General features: G+C 31.4%; 1 protein-coding gene across 1 annotated transcript; it reads left to right on the forward strand.

Moving 5' to 3' along the window:
* The first annotated feature begins 73 nt into the window (after positions 1-73).
* On the forward strand, positions 74-9,709 carry LOC141639986 (ATP-dependent zinc metalloprotease FTSH 6, chloroplastic). The gene is made up of 5 exons (XM_074448955.1): positions 74-842; positions 6,882-7,425; positions 8,165-8,478; positions 8,733-8,973; positions 9,192-9,709. Exons 1-5 carry the CDS (start codon positions 253-255, stop codon positions 9,531-9,533), a joined length of 2,031 nt encoding a protein of 676 aa, XP_074305056.1. The 5' UTR covers positions 74-252; the 3' UTR covers positions 9,534-9,709.
* Positions 9,710-22,514: the final 12,805 nt, after the last annotated feature.

Genomic DNA, 22,514 nt, shown 5'->3' on the forward strand with positions numbered 1-22,514 from the left:
TGTTAAATAGAGGTTAGCTAACCTTGTTCCCGGTTCCCCTACTTCATATACGTGTCATTTCTACTGATAACACGAACTTACAAGAATATGCTACTCGTAATTAGTAACGAAAATGACATGTGTGTATGCTTCTTTGGCTTCCTAGAAACATCTGAGAGAACATTTATTCACATTTAATCCCAAAGTTAGTACCACCAGTCCTTCAATTGAAACTTCTCGCATTCGTGAATAGTGAGAATCAGCTCCTAAAACATGCTTGTTCCTCAAGCATTTTCTCTTCACAACAAACTAACATTATGCAAATCCCATGACATTTCAAAGGAAACGCATCTCCCTAAAACAAGTACGAGTAATAACAACTTGATTCCTAGAAGAGAACTCTTAACATCAAGCGGGGTAGGCCTTTTTGGAGGAATTGGGCCGTTATGTGGTGGACACAACTTGGCGAAAGCCGATACGGGTAACCCACCAAGCCCAATAGACTTAGTTTCTAATAGAATTTCATACTCAAGGTTCTTGAAGTATTTGGATGAAGGAGTAGTTAGGAAGGTGGATTTGATTGAGAATGGACAATCGGCGGTTGTGGATATTTACAATTCTGCCCTTGAGAAAATGCAAAAGGTCAAGGTTCAGTTGCCTGGTTTGCCACCAGAGTTGGTTAGGAAGATGAGGGACAAAAATGTCAATTTTTCTGTTAATCCACCTGATGTTAATATGGGGATTGTCTTACTTGATATGTTGAGTAATCTTGCTTTTCCCTTGATGTTTTTGGGTCTTCTGCTTTATAGGTCATCTAACCGTAACGTTCCTGGTGGCCCAAACTTGCCTTTCGGTCTTGGCAGGTTAGTCATCTCTTCTACTACAATCCGTTCATCTGATATACTCGGTCTATCCTAATAAATAGTTTTCTTTTATTGTATTTTGTGAGGAGAAAATAAAGCAAGTGCAATATGAACGAAGGGAAATCTAATTAATGGTGAAAATCAAATTAAAAGATAAAAGACTCCAACATACGGACTAAATACTTAGTTATGTGGGGTTTCAATCCTTCATAAATTTAACTCGTAAAATGTGTAACTTGCCTTTTCATCTTAAGTACGAGTTAGAATTATAAAAAGGACGTAATTATGGAGTAATATACTAAGGTCATTTATTTACTATTTTTATTTTTGGGTGTTAGTCATTTATTTACCTTTCTGTATTAGGCAGATTTCTAATGGGTTATTTGATAACCAATTTCAATATTGTTCACTTGTTATCCAATAACACTACCCTTAAATGACCTCTTTTCTTAATCTTTCGGGAAAAATAAAGGTGAACAAATGACCGGAGAGAGGGAGTAATATCTTTGTCAAGTCCTCATGTTTTGAGATTTTCGAGTAGTCCAAATTGATAATTTAAACTTTTATTTTTTGGGTTTTGAGTAGCAACCATCATCCAAGTACATGAAACCTACGTCCCAGTCAATTATTGTCATTTTTCAGACGCGTTGTTGAATGCACAAAGCTTTGCTACGGAGCAAGTCGTTTGGTAGCTTCACAACCTTCGTTACTTGTAAATAAATAGAAAAATATTTGAATAAATTGAGTTTGGAGGAAAGTGCTAAATGATTTAGCGACTTGGAGTAATTTGCTCATTCAACAATGTAAACCTAACAACAACAAAAAATGATATTGTACCAAAGTTGTTGGTTGCCTCGCCTTAGAGACTTTGCTATAGTATCAAACTATTTATTTTGTAGTTTTACATTAACTTGACGAGGCGCTCACAGCTACTTTGCTGCAAATCGCGGAACCATTCACCAACGGATATGTTTTCCTTATATTTTTTTAGTAAGGGTATTAGTTGTTGAATTTGTTAACGAGTTTCATATATATGAACCTAGTTTCGGAATTGATATAGACTCATTTTCGATAATAAATTTCATCTCACCTCTATTAATTTGATAAGCGAACTTATAGGTTAAAGTGAACTTAAATTAAGTGACTTTAAGTCCAAAAAAGAAGGTGCCTTACTACTACAAAGTATTAAATACGGCAAGATAATCTCCATTGTTTTAGTATAACTGTATAAATATTGTTAATACCACGTGAAACTGAGGAAGGCCGGGTATGGAGAGCATGCAAAACCTTATGTAAAGGTCGTCAATGTGCAATGGGGGTACAAAATTAGGTGTTGAAACATCAATACTATATCATCAATACTATATATTAATTCCAGAAACCAAGGGACTTCAATGTAATTAAAGAAAGTTATACAAATTAATTATATTATATAGTTTTAAATCACTAGCACCATGTGATGGACCCGGTTAAGGGATCTCAATGCAAATATTATATAATTTGGGTTAAAATTAAATTATATAGAAGCTTGGTAATTTTCCTAAACATGGTCAATTTCCTTAAAATAAAATAATTAATTAAGATGGCCAATTTCTTTAAAATAAAATTATTAATTAAGATGGTCAATTTCAGTGAGACTAAAAGAAAGAAAATGCCTGGTAATTTTCCTAAATATTTATAGAAGACTAGAAGATGGTCAATTTCCTTAAAATAAAATAATTAATTAGTATAAACATGCACACTTATGGTATTAATTATTATCATAATAAAATTATATATTAAATTTAATGCAATTTTATTAAACTTTATAGTTTATTAGATGTATAGATATGTTAATTATTTAACATACAAAAATATAATAAGTAGGTTATAAATAATTCAAGTTAGATTCCATAATATATAATATTGCATAATTCTTTCGATTTGATTTAATGCATATATGTAATATATTTATATAAAAATATAATCCTCTTAAAATTGCATGCCTAAGTAGTAAAAGTAGTTTCGTCACTAAAGAAAAGAATTGTAGTAACATTGGATATAGTTATATGATAGTAATCACTCATTTGAATAGTAAAATTAACAATATTATCAACGAGATTAGTGAGAGTAGTAGAAACAACCACGGGAGTAGTGGAATAATCAATATTAATGCGGCAATAGTGAAAGTAACAATAATTACGGCGCGAGTAGTGAAATTATCAATATTAATGCGGCAGTAGTGACAGTAAAAATAATTACGGCGGGAGTAGTGAAAGTAACAATGATTATGGGCAAGTAGTGAAATGTTATTACTTATTACTATTGTTTCATTAATAAGAGTAAAATATTAATATCGGGAGTGAATTTGTCTCAAATTTTATTTCATCGTAATTTTAGGATATGTTATAAAAAATATATTAATGATAAATTTATGGGTTATGCAACTTTAAGTAATTTTATTTAATGAAAAAAAAATTAATGGTAAGTAGAGGTAGCCCGGGCGAAGCCGGGCACCAATACTAGTATTAAATAATCCAGAAACCAAGGGACTTTAATGTAATTAAAGAAAATTATACAAATTAATTATACTATATAGTTTTAAATCATTAGCACCGTGTGATGGACCCGATTAAGGGATCTCAATGCAAATAGTATATAGTTTGGGTTAAAATTAAATTATATAGAAGCTTGGTAATTTTCCTAAACATTTGTACGAGACTAAAACATGGTCAATTTCCTTAAAATAAAATAATTAATTAAGATGGTCAGTTTCCTTAAAATAAATAATTAATTAAGTTGGTCAATTTTAAGGAGACTAAAAGAAAGAAATAATTATTTAACATACAAAAATATAATATAAGTAGGTTATAAATAATTCAAGTTAGATTCCATAGTATATAATATTGGATAGTTTTTTCGATTTGATTTAATGCATATATGTAATATATTTATATATAAATATATAATCCTCTTAAAATTGCATGTCTAAGTAGTAAAAGTAATTTCGTCAATAAAGAAAAGAATGGTAGTAACATTGATATAGTTATATGATAGTAATCACTCATTTGAATAGTAAAAGTAACAATATTATCAACGAGATTAGTGAAAGTGGTAGAAACAACAACGGGAGTAGTGAAATAATCAGTATTAATGCAGCAATAGTGAAAGTAACAATAATTACGGCGGGAGTAGTGAAATTATCAATATTAATGCGCAATAGTGACAAAGAACAATAATTACGGCGGGAGTAGTGAAAGTAACAATGATTACGGGCAAGTAGTGAAATGTTATTACTATTGTTTCATTAATAAGAGTAAAATATTAATAGCGGGAGTGGTGAATTTGTCTCAAAATTTATTTCATCGTAATTTTAGGATATGTCATAGAAAAGTATATTAATGATAAATTTAGGGTTATATTTTGTCGGGTCATTTTTGGGTTTGGTGGTTTCAGATCGGGTCATTTTCAGGTCGGGTCAGTTAGGGGTCAAGAAAGCTCGGTCATGTTCGGGCCAGGTCGGGTCAATTCGGGTTTTCGGGTTACATTCGGGTGATGTAGTTCGGGTCACTTCGGGTCTCGGGTCAGTCTTTTGGGTCGGGTCAATCAGGCCGGGTTGCTTTTGCCAGGTCTAGCCTTTTGAAAGAAAAACTATTAACAATTTTTATTCTCTTAATAAGGGGTGTTTCCAAAATACTTTATTTTTAGTTAATTTTACGAGCTTTATTATTTAGAAATAAGAGAAAAAAAAGAACGAAATAAAAAGGGTGAAATTTAGTTAACAAGTCTTAAACTCCATTTTTTTATGCTTATTCAAGAGAAAAAAATAAATAAGATAAAATATAATATCATAATGTAGTTATCATTATTTATTCAAGGGAAAAAATAATAAGATAAAATACAATATCTTAATGTATTTTTTATACCTTAGACACCGAAAAGTATGTGAAATTATAAAACCATAAGTAGCCGAACAAATAAAGAATATATAAATGGAGTGTTTGATTGATTGTGAAGTTTGGAATAAAATAGAATGAATTCTAGTCATTTTAAGTGTTTGGTTGTGGTATTTTGGAATGAAGTCTAACTCAAGTTAGATTCCATAGTATATAATATTGGATAGTTTTTTCGATTTGATTTAATGTATATATGTAATATATTTATATATAAATATATAATCCTCTTAAAATTGCATGTCTAAGTAGTAAAAGTAATTTCGTCAATAAAGAAAAGAATGGTAATAACATTGATATAGTTACTAGTATTGGTGCCCGGCTTCGCCCGGGCTACCTCTACTTACCATTAATTTTTTTTCATTAAATAAAATTACTTAAAGTTGCATAACCCATAAATTTATCATTAATATATTTTTCTATGACATATCCTAAAATTACGATGAAATAAATTTTGAAACTAATTAACTACTCCCGCCATTAATAATTTACACTTATTAATGAAACAATAGTAATGACATTTCACTACTTGCCCGTAACCATTTTTACTTTCACTACCCCCGCCATAATTATTGTTACTGCCACTACTGCCGCATTAATATTGATAATTTCACTACTTCAGTCGTAATTATTGTTACTTTAACTATTGCCGCATTAATATTGATTATTTCACTACTCCCGTTGTTGTTTCTACCACTTTCTTTAATATCGCTGATAATATTGTTACTTTTACTATTCAAATGAGTGATTACTATTATATAACTATATTCAATGTTACTACAATTCTTTTCTTTATTGATAAAATTACTTTTACTACTTAGGCCTGCAATTTTAAGAGAATTATATATTTATATAAATATATGCATTAAATCAAATCGAAAGAATTATGCAATATTATATATTATGGAATCTAACTTGAATTATTTATAACCTACTTATATTATATTTGTGTATGTTAAATAATTAACATTTCTATACATCTAATAAACTATAAAGTTTAATAAAATTGCATAAATTTTAAATTTAATATATAATTTTATGATTATAATAATTAATACCATAAGTGTGCATGTTCATACTAAATAATTATTTTATTTTAAGGAAATTGACCATCTTCTAGTCTTCTATAAATATTTAGGAAAATTACCAAGCATCTTCTTTCTTTTACAAATTGTCCATCTTAATTATTTATTTTATTTTAAGGAAATTGACCCTGTTAATTAATTATTTTATTTTAAAGAAATTGACCATGTTTTAGTTTCTTACAAATGTTTAGGAAAATTACCAAACTTCCATATAATTTAATTTTAACCCAAACTATATAATATTTGCATTGAAATCCCTTAATCGGGTCCATCACACGGTGCTAGTGATTTAAGACTATATAGTATAATTAATTTGTATAACTTTCTTTAATTACATTAAAGTCCCTTGGTTTCTGGAATTAATATATAGTATTGATTGATATGATAGTAATCACTCATTTGAATAGTAAAAGTAACAATATTATCAACGAGATTAGTGAAAGTGGTAGAAACAACAACGGGAGTAGTGAAATAATCAGTATTAATGCAGCAATAGTGAAAGTAACAATAATTACGGCGGGAGTAGTGAAATTATCAATATTAATGCGGCAGTAGTGACAAAGAATAATAATTACGCGGAGTAGTGAAAGTAACAATGATTACGGGCAAGTAGTGAAATGTTATTACTATTGTTTCATTAATAAGAGTAAAATATTAATAGCGGGAGTGGTGAATTTGTCTCAAAATTTATTTCATCGTAATTTTAGGATATGTCATAGAAAAGTATATTAATGATAAATTTAGGGTTATGCAACTTAATTAATTTTATTTAGTGAAAAAAAAAAATTAATGGTAAGTAGATGTAGCCCGGGCGAAGCTGGGCACCAATACTAGTGAATTCATATTTTAGGATCCGAGTTTGCAATAAAAACAAGTACTAATAATGTTAGAACTAATCTCTTTTTGCTAGTTAAGTAGAACAAAGCTGTGCTATCCTCTCATTTCGCCACTGATCACATGCCTTGTAATTTGTAAATCATAATGTCACTACTAATCTCTGTTGCTACGTACATGGCAAACAGGAGCAAGGCCAAATTCCAAATGGAACCAAACACAGGAGTAACATTCAACGACGTAGCAGGAATCGACGAAGCAAAACAAGACTTCCAAGAGATCGTCGAATTCTTAAAAACCCCTGAGAAATTCACAGCAATAGGTGCCGAAATCCCAAAGGGAGTATTACTAGTGGGACCACCAGGCACTGGAAAGACCCTACTAGCCAAGGCCATAGCAGGGGAGGCAGGAGTCCCCTTTTATTCCCTCTCCGGTTCTGAGTTCATTGAGATGTTTGTTGGAGTTGGGGCGTCGAGGGTACGAGACTTGTTCAACAAGGCAAATGCAAATGCACCTTGCCTGGTCTTCATTGATGAGATTGATGCGGTAGGGAGACAAAGAGGGACCGGCATAGGTGGTGGAAATGACGAGAGGGAGCAGACCTTGAATCAGTTGCTTACTGAGATGGATGGGTTTAGCGGTAATAATGCTGGTGTTGTTGTTATTGCTGCTACAAATCGCCCTGAGATTCTTGATCAAGCCTTGCTTAGACCTGGTAGATTTGATAGGCAGGTTTGTACTCATGCTAACATATTTCAATTTTTACCGAGGTTTTTTTTTTTATCTCTGTATTCACATAAAATATGATACTCCGTATTAATTACTCGTATATAGCTGAAACTTCACATTATTAACGGAGTATATATTCTGAGTTTTTTTCAACTTATTTTTCTTAGGAATGCAGCTTAATTTTCATTTATACTGTCTCTTGTGCTGGCCGATGTGTTATAATGCTAAGAGTAAGTCTCCTAGGTGTTGGGTTCACAATAGGACCATTTCACAATTTAGACTACAAAGAGACGCAAGAAACGTAGTTTTTTTTTTATAACTCTGTGACACCGTCTCTCCCAAATATCTGCCAGTAAAGCTGTAAGGAAAGGCGTATATAGAGAATTTGGAGTATAAAATACACAATGCATCAATTCGAAGTAAGATTAGCTTGAAGTGGACAAATTTTCACTCACTCATATTTTGTTTACCGCAATTCGGAAATCTGGAGAGTCTTGGTACCTCACATCCTGAAATCTACCTTCTGCTATGTACGCTACTGTTAGCAGCAGTAACAACCGTAGTAGTGAGGCTGGTGATGGTAGTAAATAGTATTTCAATTTTTCATAGTAGTTTAAAAAGTAATACTCCGTATCAAGTATATTTGAACTTCGAAACTAAGATAGTTCTCAACTTCACAGTTATAATTTTGATATCAACAGGTATTTGTTTAGAGTCATTAATGTCTCTATTTGATAAACAGGTTAGTGTGGGATTACCGGATATAAGAGGACGGGAAGATATATTAAAGGTACATAGCAGCAACAAGAAACTGGACAAGGATGTCTCTCTCAGTGTTATTGCCATGAGAACCCCTGGGTTTAGCGGGGCAGATCTAGCTAATCTTATGAATGAAGCCGCCATTCTTGCTGGTCGACGAGGCAAAGATAGGATAACCATCAAGGAAATCGACGATTCAATTGACCGGATTGTGGCGGGATTGGAAGGAACCGCCATGACCGATGGGAAGAGTAAATTGTTGGTTGCCTACCATGAGATCGGACATGCTTTATGCGCGTAAGTTGCAATGACAAAAAAAATCTCCCAATATATAACTGAAATATAGGATGGAATAAAATAAAATAAGTCACTAAATTAAATTGTCTATGGGTCTTGTATTGTTAAATATGCAGTAGTCAGTTACAGAGTGTTTGAAAACAGTTCTCTCTATATACTCAAGTCTCAACAATAGGCAACAACGAGACAGGGTCATGTTATTCTATATGATACGAGTTTACGAGTAAAGAAAAAAAAAATGTCATCATCTGCAGGACACTGACACCAGGGCATGATCAAGTTCAGAAAGTGACTTTAATACCAAGGGGTCAAGCTCGAGGACTGACATGGTTCATACCTGATGAAGACCTGACTTTAGTTTCCAAGAAGCAGCTGTTCGCTAGGATTGTTGGAGGCTTAGGAGGGAGGGCAGCTGAAGAAGTAATCTTTGGTGAACAAGAAGTCACAACTGGTGCAGCTGGGGACTTGCAGCAGGTCACTCAAATAGCCAAACAGGTACGTACAGTGAAGAATATACATAAGAGGTAGGTGTTTAAAAAGTATAGAGTTACTTTCAAGCTACGAAAGCCATTACGATAACACATCATGAAGTATCATGTGAATCATCAACAACTATAAATTAAAATTGGTGTAGTAGAAGAATATATTTGTAGTATTTAATTATTCTCAAACAGTTGTGTTCTCAAATTTTAACACTTTGTGATATCATTCAGATGGTAACCATGTTTGGAATGTCTGAAATCGGGCCTTGGGCATTGACTGATCCTGCATTGCAGCAAAGCGACGTGGTATTCAGAATGTTGGCTAGAAATTCAATGTCAGAAAGGCTTGCAGAAGACATAGATTCATCAGTGAGGCGTATAATCGACACGGCCTATGAAACTGCAAAGCAACACGTAAGAAATAATAGGGAGGCAATGGACAAACTTGTTGATGCTCTGCTTGAAAAGGAAACACTAACAGGGGAAGAATTCAGGTCTATTTTGTCTGAGCTTGTGAATATTCCTGTTAACAATTGCCGTAAAACTAGCGTCCGTGAATTAATCAGTTCTTAGGTGTTTTTTTTTTTTGTATAGTGGTAGTGTACTAGTGTGTACAGTTTGAGCTACAAAGTTTTAAGGATAAATTATAAGTTATTTAAATTTTAACCTAGTCACCCAAAAAAATACGGAGTATGTATTTAACCTTATTTTATATTTTACCACCACGTATGTTCATTTTTACAAATTAATATCTACCCTTCATCGTATATACTAGTTTTCTTGCCCGTGCGTTGTACGGATATTAAAATAATGTGTGATAAATTTCACAATAATATGGAATATAGACATATAGTACACCGTTCATGTCTAAGTTTTTATGTATGCCACATGACCAACAAATAATTCCCGTTAACATAATATTGACATAAGAATAAAAGAGTGTTTGATTAATAAAATACTTTTTTATAGGAAAATAAAACCAATATGAAGTTTATATATATATATATATATATATATATATATATATATATATATATATATATATATATATATATATATATATATATATATATATATATATATATATGTAAATTGCATCAAGTGAGTCCAGTATCTTGGGTGAGTCAAGATTTTAATCTCAACCATTCGATTTTAAACAAATGAATGGCTGAGATTAATCCTAGCTCATACTATATAAACTTAAAAATCTAACCTAACAAAGATCATAACCCAATATCACTTTATCTCTCTTCCTCCCATCTCTCTCTAAATCGTCTTCTTCTACAGATCCCCAAATTCTAGGTTTCCAATTTTCAACAATTCACGTTTAATTAATCTCATCAATTTTAGAAACTCAAGCAATAAGCAATTTTATTAGTTCAATCAATTCAGTTAATTCATGATTCTAGCAATTCAGGATTGAATCTATTCAATCGATTTAAACAACTTAATCAAACCCCGATTTAGATCTTTCAGCTGAAATCGCATTTTTCGTTCGATTACCTTCAATCGATTTCCAGGTTAGTTCTACGCTTTCTAGTTAATTTAAAAATTGTTATTGTTGATTGTTCATACTATTAATGTCGATTATATGTTGTATTCAAACTATTTCTGAAACGTTAGGGCTATGTCATGGTGAAACTAACAATCTTTCGTTTTCTCATGCTTTGTTGTAATTGATTTATGTGTTAATTTGCGATTTTATGGATTATTTTGTGGTATAACATCATTTTATATTATTTACCGTTTATTATTTGTGTTATAAATGTTTGTAAAAAAAATTAAGGTTTTCACATTATTAAATTCATACTTGGATTTGTTTTCGTGAAATTGCGGTAAATGTGAAGATTCAATTAGTTTTCGTAAAAAAATCAACGAAACCTGTTACTGTAATAGCGTTACAGTAACATTAAAACTGCATGACAAAATTGAACTTAAAATATCCTTACAACATTGTATATTTGATGTTATGTGATTTTTTTCAATTAAATATGATGGTTTAACATTGTCATAAACTCGCAATGATGTTACTGTAATGATGTTACTGTAATGATGTTACTGTAATATTGTTACTGTGAAATTATCATTAATAATGGACCACCGACTATCGCATATGGTTTATCTAGTAATTGTCGAATGTTTTGTTTTGGTTGTCAGAAGAATTGAAGAAAGAAGAAGGTTTGAGAAATCAACCAACACAAAAAAAAAAAAAAAGGCGCACAAGGATACAATATATACAAAAAAAAAGCAAGACGTTGAATAATCAATCATGGAGATAGGCATGAAGAAAGCAATGTTATTGAAGTTGTAATGATAGTGGACACTTTTACCATTATTGTTGTGTTATTTGTTGTATGGTCAACACCACTTTATTGCTTTATTAGTTTATTAGATAACTTTGTACGTTCCTCCTAATTCCAATACAACCAATCCTTATTCTGCCACGTCACAACAATAGTGTTACAAAGAATATCGGTCATTAATCAAAGTTACGATTGTTCCGTAACATCTTCGTTATATTTAATTTTTCAATGGTATATCAATATTATCAGTAACAATGTTCTTGTAAAAACATTAATTCATTAAACTAACATGACAACAATGTTACAATAATTATTATTTAGTTTGTGTATTATATCAAACGGTGTATAAAGTAGTTCAAAAATGTAATGAAAAAGTTGTATGTTTCGTATTTTAAAAGTGACAATGTTATCGTAACATTGATACTGAGAATTGTGTTCTTTGTAACATCATTCATTCATAAAAATAATACGGATACAAATACGTTAAAAGACCAAACTTTAATTACTTCAATAATAAAAAATCAAGTGAAAACAGACTATAGCCCAGTTGATCCACTAAAATGATTTGCAATATCACATCGTATTAATGTGAAAAGTTTACAAGAAGTATACATCATAATCACACATCAAAATATGACAATAATGTTAATGACCTCAACTAGGATTTCAACTTCATTAACGTTGCCTTCTTCACACCTATCTTCATGACCGATTAGCCGTAGTCTTACTCCATTTTGTATATATCTTCTCTTTGCGCGCCTTTTTTGTATTGGTTGATTTCTCAAACTTTCTTCTTCAAATATTCTGACATTAAAAACAAAATATTCGACTATTAATAACTAAAACTTATGCGAAGCTTGTGGTCCATCATTATTCATAATTTTACAAAGAATAATATTACAAGAACATTATTTGTGAGTTTATGACAATTGTTATACCATCAAATTTAATGAGAAAAAACCAATAACATCAAATATACAATATTGTAACAAAGTATTTCAAAGTTTCGGGTCATGCAAGAGTAATGTTACGTAAACGCTATTACGATAAGAAGAGTTGAGGATTTTATGAAATCGTTACAGTTCGTCATGCAAAGAGTAATATTACAAAGTAAAGCTATTACAAAGTAATCAATCCCACGCAAACACAAAAGCGTACATTAATTACTCAGTTTTTATAAATCGTTAACCCTAATTTTTAGGCGAAAATTAGAACATGAAGTATCACAGAATTTAATAACTAAGAAAACAAAAACTAGAATTAATTTCTCAATTTCTATGTTCGAAAAAGTGAATATATATACAATCAATTGACAGTTTATTTATATAATTCATGATCAACAAAAGCAACATGCAAATTAAACCTAATTTTTTGGCGAAAAATCAATTAATCAGTTTGAGCAAAACATTAACCCTAAATCAATTAATAGTTTCTTCATATCATCAATAAAATCAACAACAACCACAACAACAATAACAATCATCAACAACAACAACAACAACCTGAAATAACATAAATCACAACGAAATTTTTGTAAAAATATAATGAAAATTGAGAGCGATTTATACCTCTTCTTTATGCGATAAACCGATCTAATATAATCTTAACTAAACTTTTTTGAAGATCTTCGCTTGATTTTAATAAAAATTTCGTTTGATTTTTAATGTTTTTTTGGAAAAAGAGGCGGTTGAAGGAATTAGATCGTCTGTTTTTTTTGTTGAATAATTGATGACTATGGTGTTTAGAGAGAGAGAGACGGGGAGAGAATACTTGTAGAGAGATAAAATTTATGACAATAATGAGACGTGAAAGAGGAAGTGTTTAGTTTTATAATTTTGCAGATTGATAGAGGGTGACGTGGAAGAATGAGGGCTGTTGGATCTTGTTGATCCAACGGTTCTTATTGATATGCTAGACTCATCTAAGATGCTAGACTCATGGGATGCTCACTCTCTCTCTCTCTCTCTCTCTCTCTCTCTCTCTCTCTCTCTCTCTCTCTCTATATATATATATATATATATATATATATATATATATATATATATATATATATATATATAGGAGTTCTAATGAGTCCTCCTCTCAAATTGAGTCCATAAGTCTCTCTAAGGGCCTTTGGATGGACTCAATGAATGGTTGAGATGCATTTGATTAAGGGCTATTAAAAAGAAAAGGAAAAAAATGTGGAAGGTTGGATTGAGATGGGTGGTTGAGATTGAAAATTACCAAAAAAAATTACCACTAATCAAATTTCTATACATTAATTAATTTTTCTTTCTCTCTCTAGCCCCTAATTAATCAGTTTTGAGTTTAAGATTTCAGAAGTGTAAATGTAATGTTGTATGAGTTTTACAAGTGTAAATGTGATGTTTTACGAGTGTATGAGTTTTACAAGTGTAAATGTGATGTTTTACGAATGTAAATGTAACATTTTAAGAGTGTACATTTGATTTTTTGTGACGGAAATTTTGAATTTATATAATTTTAACATTTTACAAGTGTAAATGTGAAGTTTTACGAGTGTAAATGTAACATTTTTAAGAGTGTAAATTTGATTTTTTGTGACGGAAATTTTGAATTTATATAATTTTAACATTTTACAAGTGTAAATGTGAAGTTTTACGAGTGTAAATGTAACATTTTAAGAGTGTAAATTTGATTTTTTGTGACGGAAATTTTGAATTTATATAATTTTAATATTTTACAAGTGTAAATGTGATGTTTTACGAGTGTAAATGTAACATTTTTAAGAGTGCAAATTTGATTTTTTTGTGACGGAAATTTTGAATTTATATAATTTTAACATTTTACAAGTGTAAATGTGAAGTTTTACGAGTGTAAATGTAACATTTTAAGAGTGTAAATTTGATTTTTTGTGACGGAAATTTTGAATTTACATAATTTTAACATTTTACAAGTGTAAATGTGATGTTTTACGAGTGTAAATGTAATGTTTTAAGAGTGTAAATGTAGTATGTTAAGAGTAAATTGGTCCTTTGAGTGTAACTTTGGTCCTTTATAAGTGTCACTTTTGTCCTTTACGAGTAAAACTTTAGTCCGACTACCAAAAAACACCACCACCGTCGTCCTCCACCACCAACTCATATCCACAAAAATTATGAGTGCAAATCTATATAATTTTAACGAGTGTAAATGTAAAGATATACGAGTGTAAATGTAAAAAATACGAGTGTAAATTTAAAAAATACGAGTGTAAATGTAAAGAAATAAGGGTGTAAATCTGAAAAATGCGTGTAAATGTAAAGAAATATGAGTGAAAATGTAAAGAAATACGAGTGTAAATGTAAAGAAATACGAGTGTAAATCTGAGAAATGCGTGTAAATGTAAAGTAATATAAGTGTAAATGTAAAGAAATACGAGTGTAAATCTGAAAAATGAGTGTAAATGTAAAGAAATACGAGTGTAAATGTAAAGGAATACGAGTGTAAATGTAAAGAAATATGAGTATAATAAATATATTTATTAGATCTAAGAATAAAAATCATGATAATACGATTTTTTTTCAAAAATCTACTATATATTTATGAGATCTACGAATGTAAATTTGAAAAATGAATATAACTTTAATAAAAGATTAAAGGAAAAAGCTTCCAATTGATTTACAAGTGTTTTTTTTGTGAGATCTCGAAATGATATTTGTGAGATCTCGAAAAAAACAAAAACAAAAATGAAAAATGAAGCCAACAAAACCAGATCTGAACCCATAAATCTAAAAAAAATATATAACAAAACGATTTTTTATAAGACGATATTTGAAAAAATATAAAACAAGACGATATTTGAAAAAAAGACGGGATTTGTGAAAAAATAAAAACAACAAACCCCAATATAAATACAACAAACCCAACAACAACCATAACTTACTCATATTAATTAAGAAAAAAAATGAAACAGACAAAGGCAAAAAGACATTAACGCCAAACATGAAACAGACAAACACAAAGGCAAAAATGAAACAGACAAACACAACAATGCCAAACAGAATGCCAAACACAGTGACAAACACATTAATTCACAGCCACCTCCCTCCTCTCATTAACGCATTAACGCCATCAACGCCATTAACGCCAAACAACAAACACATTAACGCCAAACAACAACGCCAAACAGAACGCCAACCGTACGTCACCCAACCACGGCAACCATTAGTTGCAGATCTGAAATAGAAAAAAAAAGGGTGGTGTCGGGTATGTGGTGGTGTCGGGTCTGTCGTCGGGGCTGCGTACGGTGGGAGGTTGTGGCTTGTTGTCGGAGCTGCGTACGGTGGGAGATTGGGATGGTGTCGGGTCTGTCATAGGGTTTGTGGTGGTGACGTGCGACAGATCTGAAAAAAAAAAGAAAGGGTGGTGTCGGGTTGTGGTGCGTGGTTGGTGGTGGGTGGTTGGAGGGTTGGTGGTGTCGGGTTGTGGTGCGTGGTTGGTGGTGTCGAGTGCAGGGAGGTGGAGGTGGTGGTGAGTTAGTGGTGGTTGTCGTGGGGTTGTGGTGGTTGTCGTGAGGTATTTGTGGTGGGGTGGTCGTGAGGCAGTGGTGGTTGTAGTGAGGTGGTTGTGGTGGATCTGAAAAGGCGCTGCTTTTTTTTTTTGGATTGATGGTGATGGTGGTGGCGGTGCTGCTAGTTGGTGAGTGGTGGTGGTGGGGCTGCGAATTGGTGGTGGCGGCAGTAGAAGTGTGGTGACGGGAAAGGAGAAAGAAGGAAGGTGGTGGTGATGTGCGGTGGTTGTGGGTCACGACAGCGGGGGAGGAGGCACAAATGGAGGCGGGGTGGGGTTGGGTGGTGGTGGGTGAGTGAGGATGAGGAGTGAATTTTTTTTTTTTTTGATTTTTTGAATTTTTGGGTTTTTGGAATTGTTTTGGTTTTGGGGGGGTTTTTAGAGAGATGAGTGGGAGGATAATTGTGTGATAGGAGAGAGAAGTGGGTGGAAAAAGAAGGGTTATATAGTGAAATTAGGGGGTTGATTAGTGTGGTAGTGAGAGAAACTGATTAATTAGGATTGATCCCCTCCATTTAGCATTAATCCCTCCCTTTTCCCCTTCAATCTCAACCCTTCATCCTATCTTTTCAATGGCTCCTAAGAGGACTTAGGGACTCAATGCTTTTTGGTGGACTCACTTGATCCTTCTTCTATATATATATATATATATATATATATATATATATATATATATATATATATATATATATATATATATATATATATATATATATATATATATATATATATATATATATATATATATATATATATATATATATATATATATATATATATATATATATATATATATATATATATATATATATATATATATATATATATATAGAATCGGGATCCGTACGAACCAAATTATGGTGCGAACCGTATTTAACCGACTTAAAAACCAAAAGAAACACACGCGCTATTTATCACTCACGCACTCCACTATTTTTATCATTTACTTTCTTACACTCGACAACCACAAAACACTCGCCTCTCTCTTTCCTCTCTACAGATCCACACAACACACTAATCCTTGATCTTCCTTTATTCATCTAATACCGCCTGCCTGACGCCATCACCGGCCAACCTGACGTCGACCACCTTACAAGGTCGGCGATCTCCAGCGACCTCCGACGTATTCTTGTTTCCCAGCAACCCATTTTACAACGTCTCTTTTCTAAATTGTATTTTTTTAGGTAAATTTATGGAAAAAAATTATTAGAAATGCTAGATCTGTTAATTTATCGAATTTCGAAATATTAAGAGCATTTTTTGGAATTTCAGGAGGTATTTTTTGGAATGCAGGAGGTGGTCATGGTTGGCGATTGGTGCAGGTCTGGTGATGGGGAAAAAAGGTTGTTCATAATCAACTCGATTTGTTTCGACATGATCATTATTGCGTTTGAATTTATTATTTCTCCTTATTTTTTTGGTAGATCTATGATTTTAAACCCAAAGTTTTAACAAAAATGAGTAGATCTGAGATGATTATGGGCGAAAAAAGGTTGTGCTTATGGAGGTGGTCGACTGATTTGGTTATGGGCCAAAGAAAAGTTGGAGGTGGTTCCGTTACTGCTAATTTTCAGCATTCTTCATTTTTCTGTATCAATTTTTCAGAGAAAAAAGAAGCAATTTTTACGGTAAAAAAACAGTGAATTTCGTAGATTTTTTACTTCTTTTTATCATCAATGAGTTTACTCAGTTGGGTTTTTCTGTCAAGTGATAATTTCTTAGATTAAAGCAGCAATTTTTCATCTGGGTATTTGATTTAGAGTAGGTGGTTTAATTTTCATGTTTTTTTTTGGATTATATTTGCTTTATTATGCGTACCAATTTTGGAATTTTGGTTTATAGTTGATTGTTTTGCTTGATTATGCGTTTTCTTGAGTTAGTTTGACCGTTTTATGAATGAGTGCAGATTTTATTGGTGGCGGGGCAGTGGTGGTGGTGGTGGCGGTGGTAGTTATGGTGGTGGAAGTTGTGGTGGCAGCGGTGTCGTTATCAGTGCTAGTGGCGGTGGTTGGGGCATGGTGGTGGCATTGGATACATAAAATACCACCCCAGATACACACCGTATTAATACGGGATACATGTGTATCCAAAAAAGATAACCATGTGTATCTGGTATTAATACGATGTGTATCCGGAAGTATGAACGTGTGTATCGAGAAGTATTATAATGTGTATCTGGCATTAATGTCATGTGTATCCGCAAAAATTATAAATGTATCCGTAAAAAATAAAAAACGTATCCGAGAGTTAGTGTTAAAACTTGTAACAATTTACACAAAGTGTATCCGCTAATAATATAAAATGTATCCGGAAATAGTACAAAATGTATCTAGGAGTTAGTCTTAAACCTTCCAAAAAAAATAGTGTTAAAAAAAGTGTAAAAGTGCATCTAGAATTGTAGTGTAGAAAAAGTGTATCTAGATATGTTATAAGATGTATCTGAATGAGAGGTGTATATGGTAAGTAGATAAAGTGTACGAAAAAAAAAAAAAAAAAAAAAAAAAAAAAAAAACTGCCTAGTTAAGCTAGTTCGTACGGTTCGTACGTTAAAAGCGATTCGACTCCGAACCCGCCCCTATATATATATATATATATATATATATATATATATATATATATATATATATATATATATATATATATATATATATATATATATATATATATATAGAAGAGATCAACTAAGGCCATTATATATATTAAGTCCATAAGTTCTATTATGAGCCATTGGATGGAGGGAGATGGAGGGATGAGATGAACTCACCAAAAGGTGGTTAAAAGCCTAATAAACACACTTCACTAATCCACCTAATTAAACACTAATTTGCTATATATTTGTTTCCACTCACTCATTTCTCTCTCATCTCACACATTTCACCCACCTCCTCTCTAAAACCCCAAAAAATAAAAAAACCCAAAAAATCCAAATAAATAAAAAAACCCAAAAATAAAAAAATCCTAAAAATCCAAATAAATAAAAAACCCAAAAAATCCAAATAAATCATTCATTCATCTCTTCCTCATTCACCACCACCCACCGCTATCCCACCCGACACCACCACCGCCCACCCCCACCGCTACCCACCTCCACCACCGCCGTCGGTAAATTCCATAAACTCGTTTTTTTTTTTTTTTTTCCAGATTTTGCGTCTCGGTTATTTTCGTCACTTTTTTTTTTTTTTTTTTTTTTTTTTTTGTTGTTTGTGGTCGGTTTATTTTATTTGTTAATTTTTGTTGGTTTTTGTTGTTACTCATTCTTTTCAAATATCTTTTTGTTATACTTTTTTTTTTAAAATTTCGGGTTTTAAATATCGTTTTTTTTGGTGATATACTTTTTTATTTTTACAAATGTCGTTTCTTTAAAATTCGTCTTATTATATAAATTTTCCAGTTTTACTATTTAAATTTAAATGTATATTTATTTATTTTTTTCTCAAATTTCAATGTTTATAACTCCAACCTCTTGTTTTACAAAATTATTTAAAATTATGTAAAACTTCAATCAACATTATGTATAACTTCACTGACATTATGTATAACTTTAATTTACATTATGTACAACTTCAATGATATTGTGTGCAACTTCACCGATATTATGTATAACTTCACTGATATTATGTATAACTCCACTGACATTATGTATAACTTTAACTTACATTATGTACAACAATGACATTGTGTTAGTTTCAAATCTTAATTACATTTAGACAAAAGTTATATTATTATGGATTAAAGTTACACGATTTTTGGACTAAAATTATACAAAAAAGGACTAAAGTTATACAAAAACAGACTAAAGTTATACAATATGGACTAAAGTTATACAAAAATGGACTAAAGTTATACAAAAACAGTCTAAAGTTATACAAAAATGGACTAAAGTTATACAAAAATGGACTAAAGTTATACAAAAAATGACTAAAGTTATACTATTATAGACTAAAGTTATACAGAAAAGGATTAAAGTTATACAAAAAAGAACTAAAAGTTATACTATTATGGACTAAAGTTATCCAAAAAATGACTAAAGTTATACTATTACAGACTAAAGTTATACAAAATATGTACAACTTCAAAGACATTTTGTACAACTTCAATCAACATTAAGTATAACTTCACTGACATTATATATAACTTCAATCCACATTGTGTGCAACTTCAATGACATTGTGTTCAACTTTACTGTTATTATGAATAACTTTAGTGCATATTTGTATAACTTTAGTCCAAATTTGTATAACTTTAAGTCCAAATAACTCTAGTCCATAAAGTGACATTATTTAGTCCAAAATTGTGCATCTTTAGTCCAAAAATGAAGAGAAATGAGAAGAATAAGAGATTTAATATTTTAAGCGTATAACTTTAGTCCAAAATTGTATAACTTTAGTCCAAGATTGTATAACTTTAGTCCAAAATTGTATAACTTTAGTCCAAAATTGTATAACTTTAATGCCCGCAGTGTATAACTTTAATAGACAAGATGTATAACTTTAATGCACCCAGTGTATAACTTTAATAGACAAGATGTAGAACTTTAGTCCAAAATTTGTGTAACTTCAATTTATACAATGTATAACTTTAGTAGTTAATAGTATAACTTTATTTTGATTATTGTATAACTTCAGCCCAAAATATGAAACTTGAAAAATAACAAATTAGAAATTAAAAACAACAAAGATAAAAAATTAGAAAATACAATACAATAATAAATAATCTAGCAAAAAAATATAGTGGACTGAAAAAAGTAGATCTGAAAAAAATAAATAATAAAAAAAAAATCAAACTTTAATAAAAGAAAAAACCAAAATCCAAACCAACAATACTAGAAAAACAAAAATCCTTATCTAAAAAAAACCATAATATGTAAACACTGAAAAAAGGCCAAAAATAATAATGAAAAAAAAAACCGAAAGACATCCCACAAACCAAATTCTCAAAAAAAATAATAGTGTAACCAAACTCTCAAAAACCAATATGTATAACTTTAGGCATAAAAATTGTAACTTTAATGTTTCAAGGGTAAAACTTTAGTCGTAAATAGTGTAACTTTAATGTTTCAAGGGTATAACTTTAGTCATAAAATGTATAACTTTAGTCGTAAATAGTATAACTTTAATGTTTTAAGTGTATAACTTTAGTCGTAAATAGTATAAATTTTATAAAAACCAAATAAATATGAAGAATCATAATTAATCAACAAATATTAAATCTGAAAAAATTAAATAACAACCACGACTTTAGTCGTAAATAGTATAACTTTAATATGCCAAGGGTATAACTTTAGTCGTAAATAGTATAACTTTAGAGGTTAATAGTATAATTTTATTTTAATTATTGTATAACTTTAGCACAAAAAAACTTGAAAAATAACAAATAACCAAATAACCAAATAACCAAATAACCAAATAACCAAATACCAAATTCCAAATGCCAATAATAAAAACCAAATGACAATAATAACAATAACAAAACAAAAACCAAATAACAATCACAAAACAAAAAACCAAATAATAACAATCAAAATTAATTTCCTATATAGATCTGAAAATTAAAAAGAAGAAAAACCGTAAAACTGACCAAAACTAGATCTACAATAAAAAACCAAATAACAATGACAAAAACTAAATAACAATAATAAAAAAACCAAATAACAATAACAATAACAAAAAACCAAATAACAATATTAAAACCAAATAACCAAATACCAAATAACAATAATAAAAAACAATAAACAAAACAAAAACAATAAAAACTCAAATAAACACACTGATTGCAAACCCAACAAACAGAGAAAAAAACAAAAAAAGAGAGACGAAAAAGGGAGCGGGTGGTGCCGAGAGGGAGGTGCGGGTGGTGACGGCTGATGAGGAGAGGCGGAGGGAGACGAAAAAGGGAGCTGGCGGCGGTGGTTCGCAGTGGAGGGGATCTGGCGGTTGTCGGCTGTAAAAAAGAAAAAAAGAGAGGAAGGAGAAGAGGCGGGCGAGGGCTGTTGTCGGCTGAAATGGTGGAGGTCGAAATGGTGGCGGTTCTGGAGGTGTTGACGTCGTATGGTGGGTGTGGTGTTGGTTGGTGGTGTGGCGTGTTGGGTGTGGTGTCGGGATGAGGAAGGAGGGTGTCGGTGTGTGGCGAGGAGGAGGGAGGAAGGGACAAGATGGTGGTGGGGTCTGGTCGGTGTGTCGGCTGGGGTGGCAGTGATAGGGTGGTGGTGGGGGTCGGGTGGTGGTGGGGTGGTGGTGGGTCGGGTGTGGTGGAGTGATTTTTTTGGTTTTTTTTTGTTTTATTTTAGTTTGAGTTTTTTTTTATCAGTTTGGTTTTTTTTTTGTTTAGAGAGGGTGGGAAGAAAATGAGAGAGAAAGAGTGAATGTGAGAAATGAGAGAGGATGAGTGAATGAGGAAGTGAGTTGGGAGATTAGAATGGTGGAAGAGTTATACAAAATTAGGAGGAGTTATACATAATTAGGGAGGGAGATTAGGGAGGGAGATTTATGGCCCTCCATTGAGATGTAATCTCATCCCTCCATTCCCCTCATCCAAGAGCCCTTATAAGGACTTAGGGACTCAATATAGATGAAAGCCTTACTAGAACCCTTCTATATATATATATATATATATATATATATATATATATATATATATATATATATATATATATATATATGATACTTGATCGATAGTTTTTAGAATTTGTTCATTAATACCGTTTGTTTTTCAATTGGTCAAGGAAAACAATAATATCTAC

This window comes from Silene latifolia, unplaced genomic scaffold (genome assembly GCF_048544455.1).
Source record: "Silene latifolia isolate original U9 population unplaced genomic scaffold, ASM4854445v1 scaffold_680, whole genome shotgun sequence".
Taxonomy (NCBI): domain Eukaryota; kingdom Viridiplantae; phylum Streptophyta; class Magnoliopsida; order Caryophyllales; family Caryophyllaceae; genus Silene; species Silene latifolia.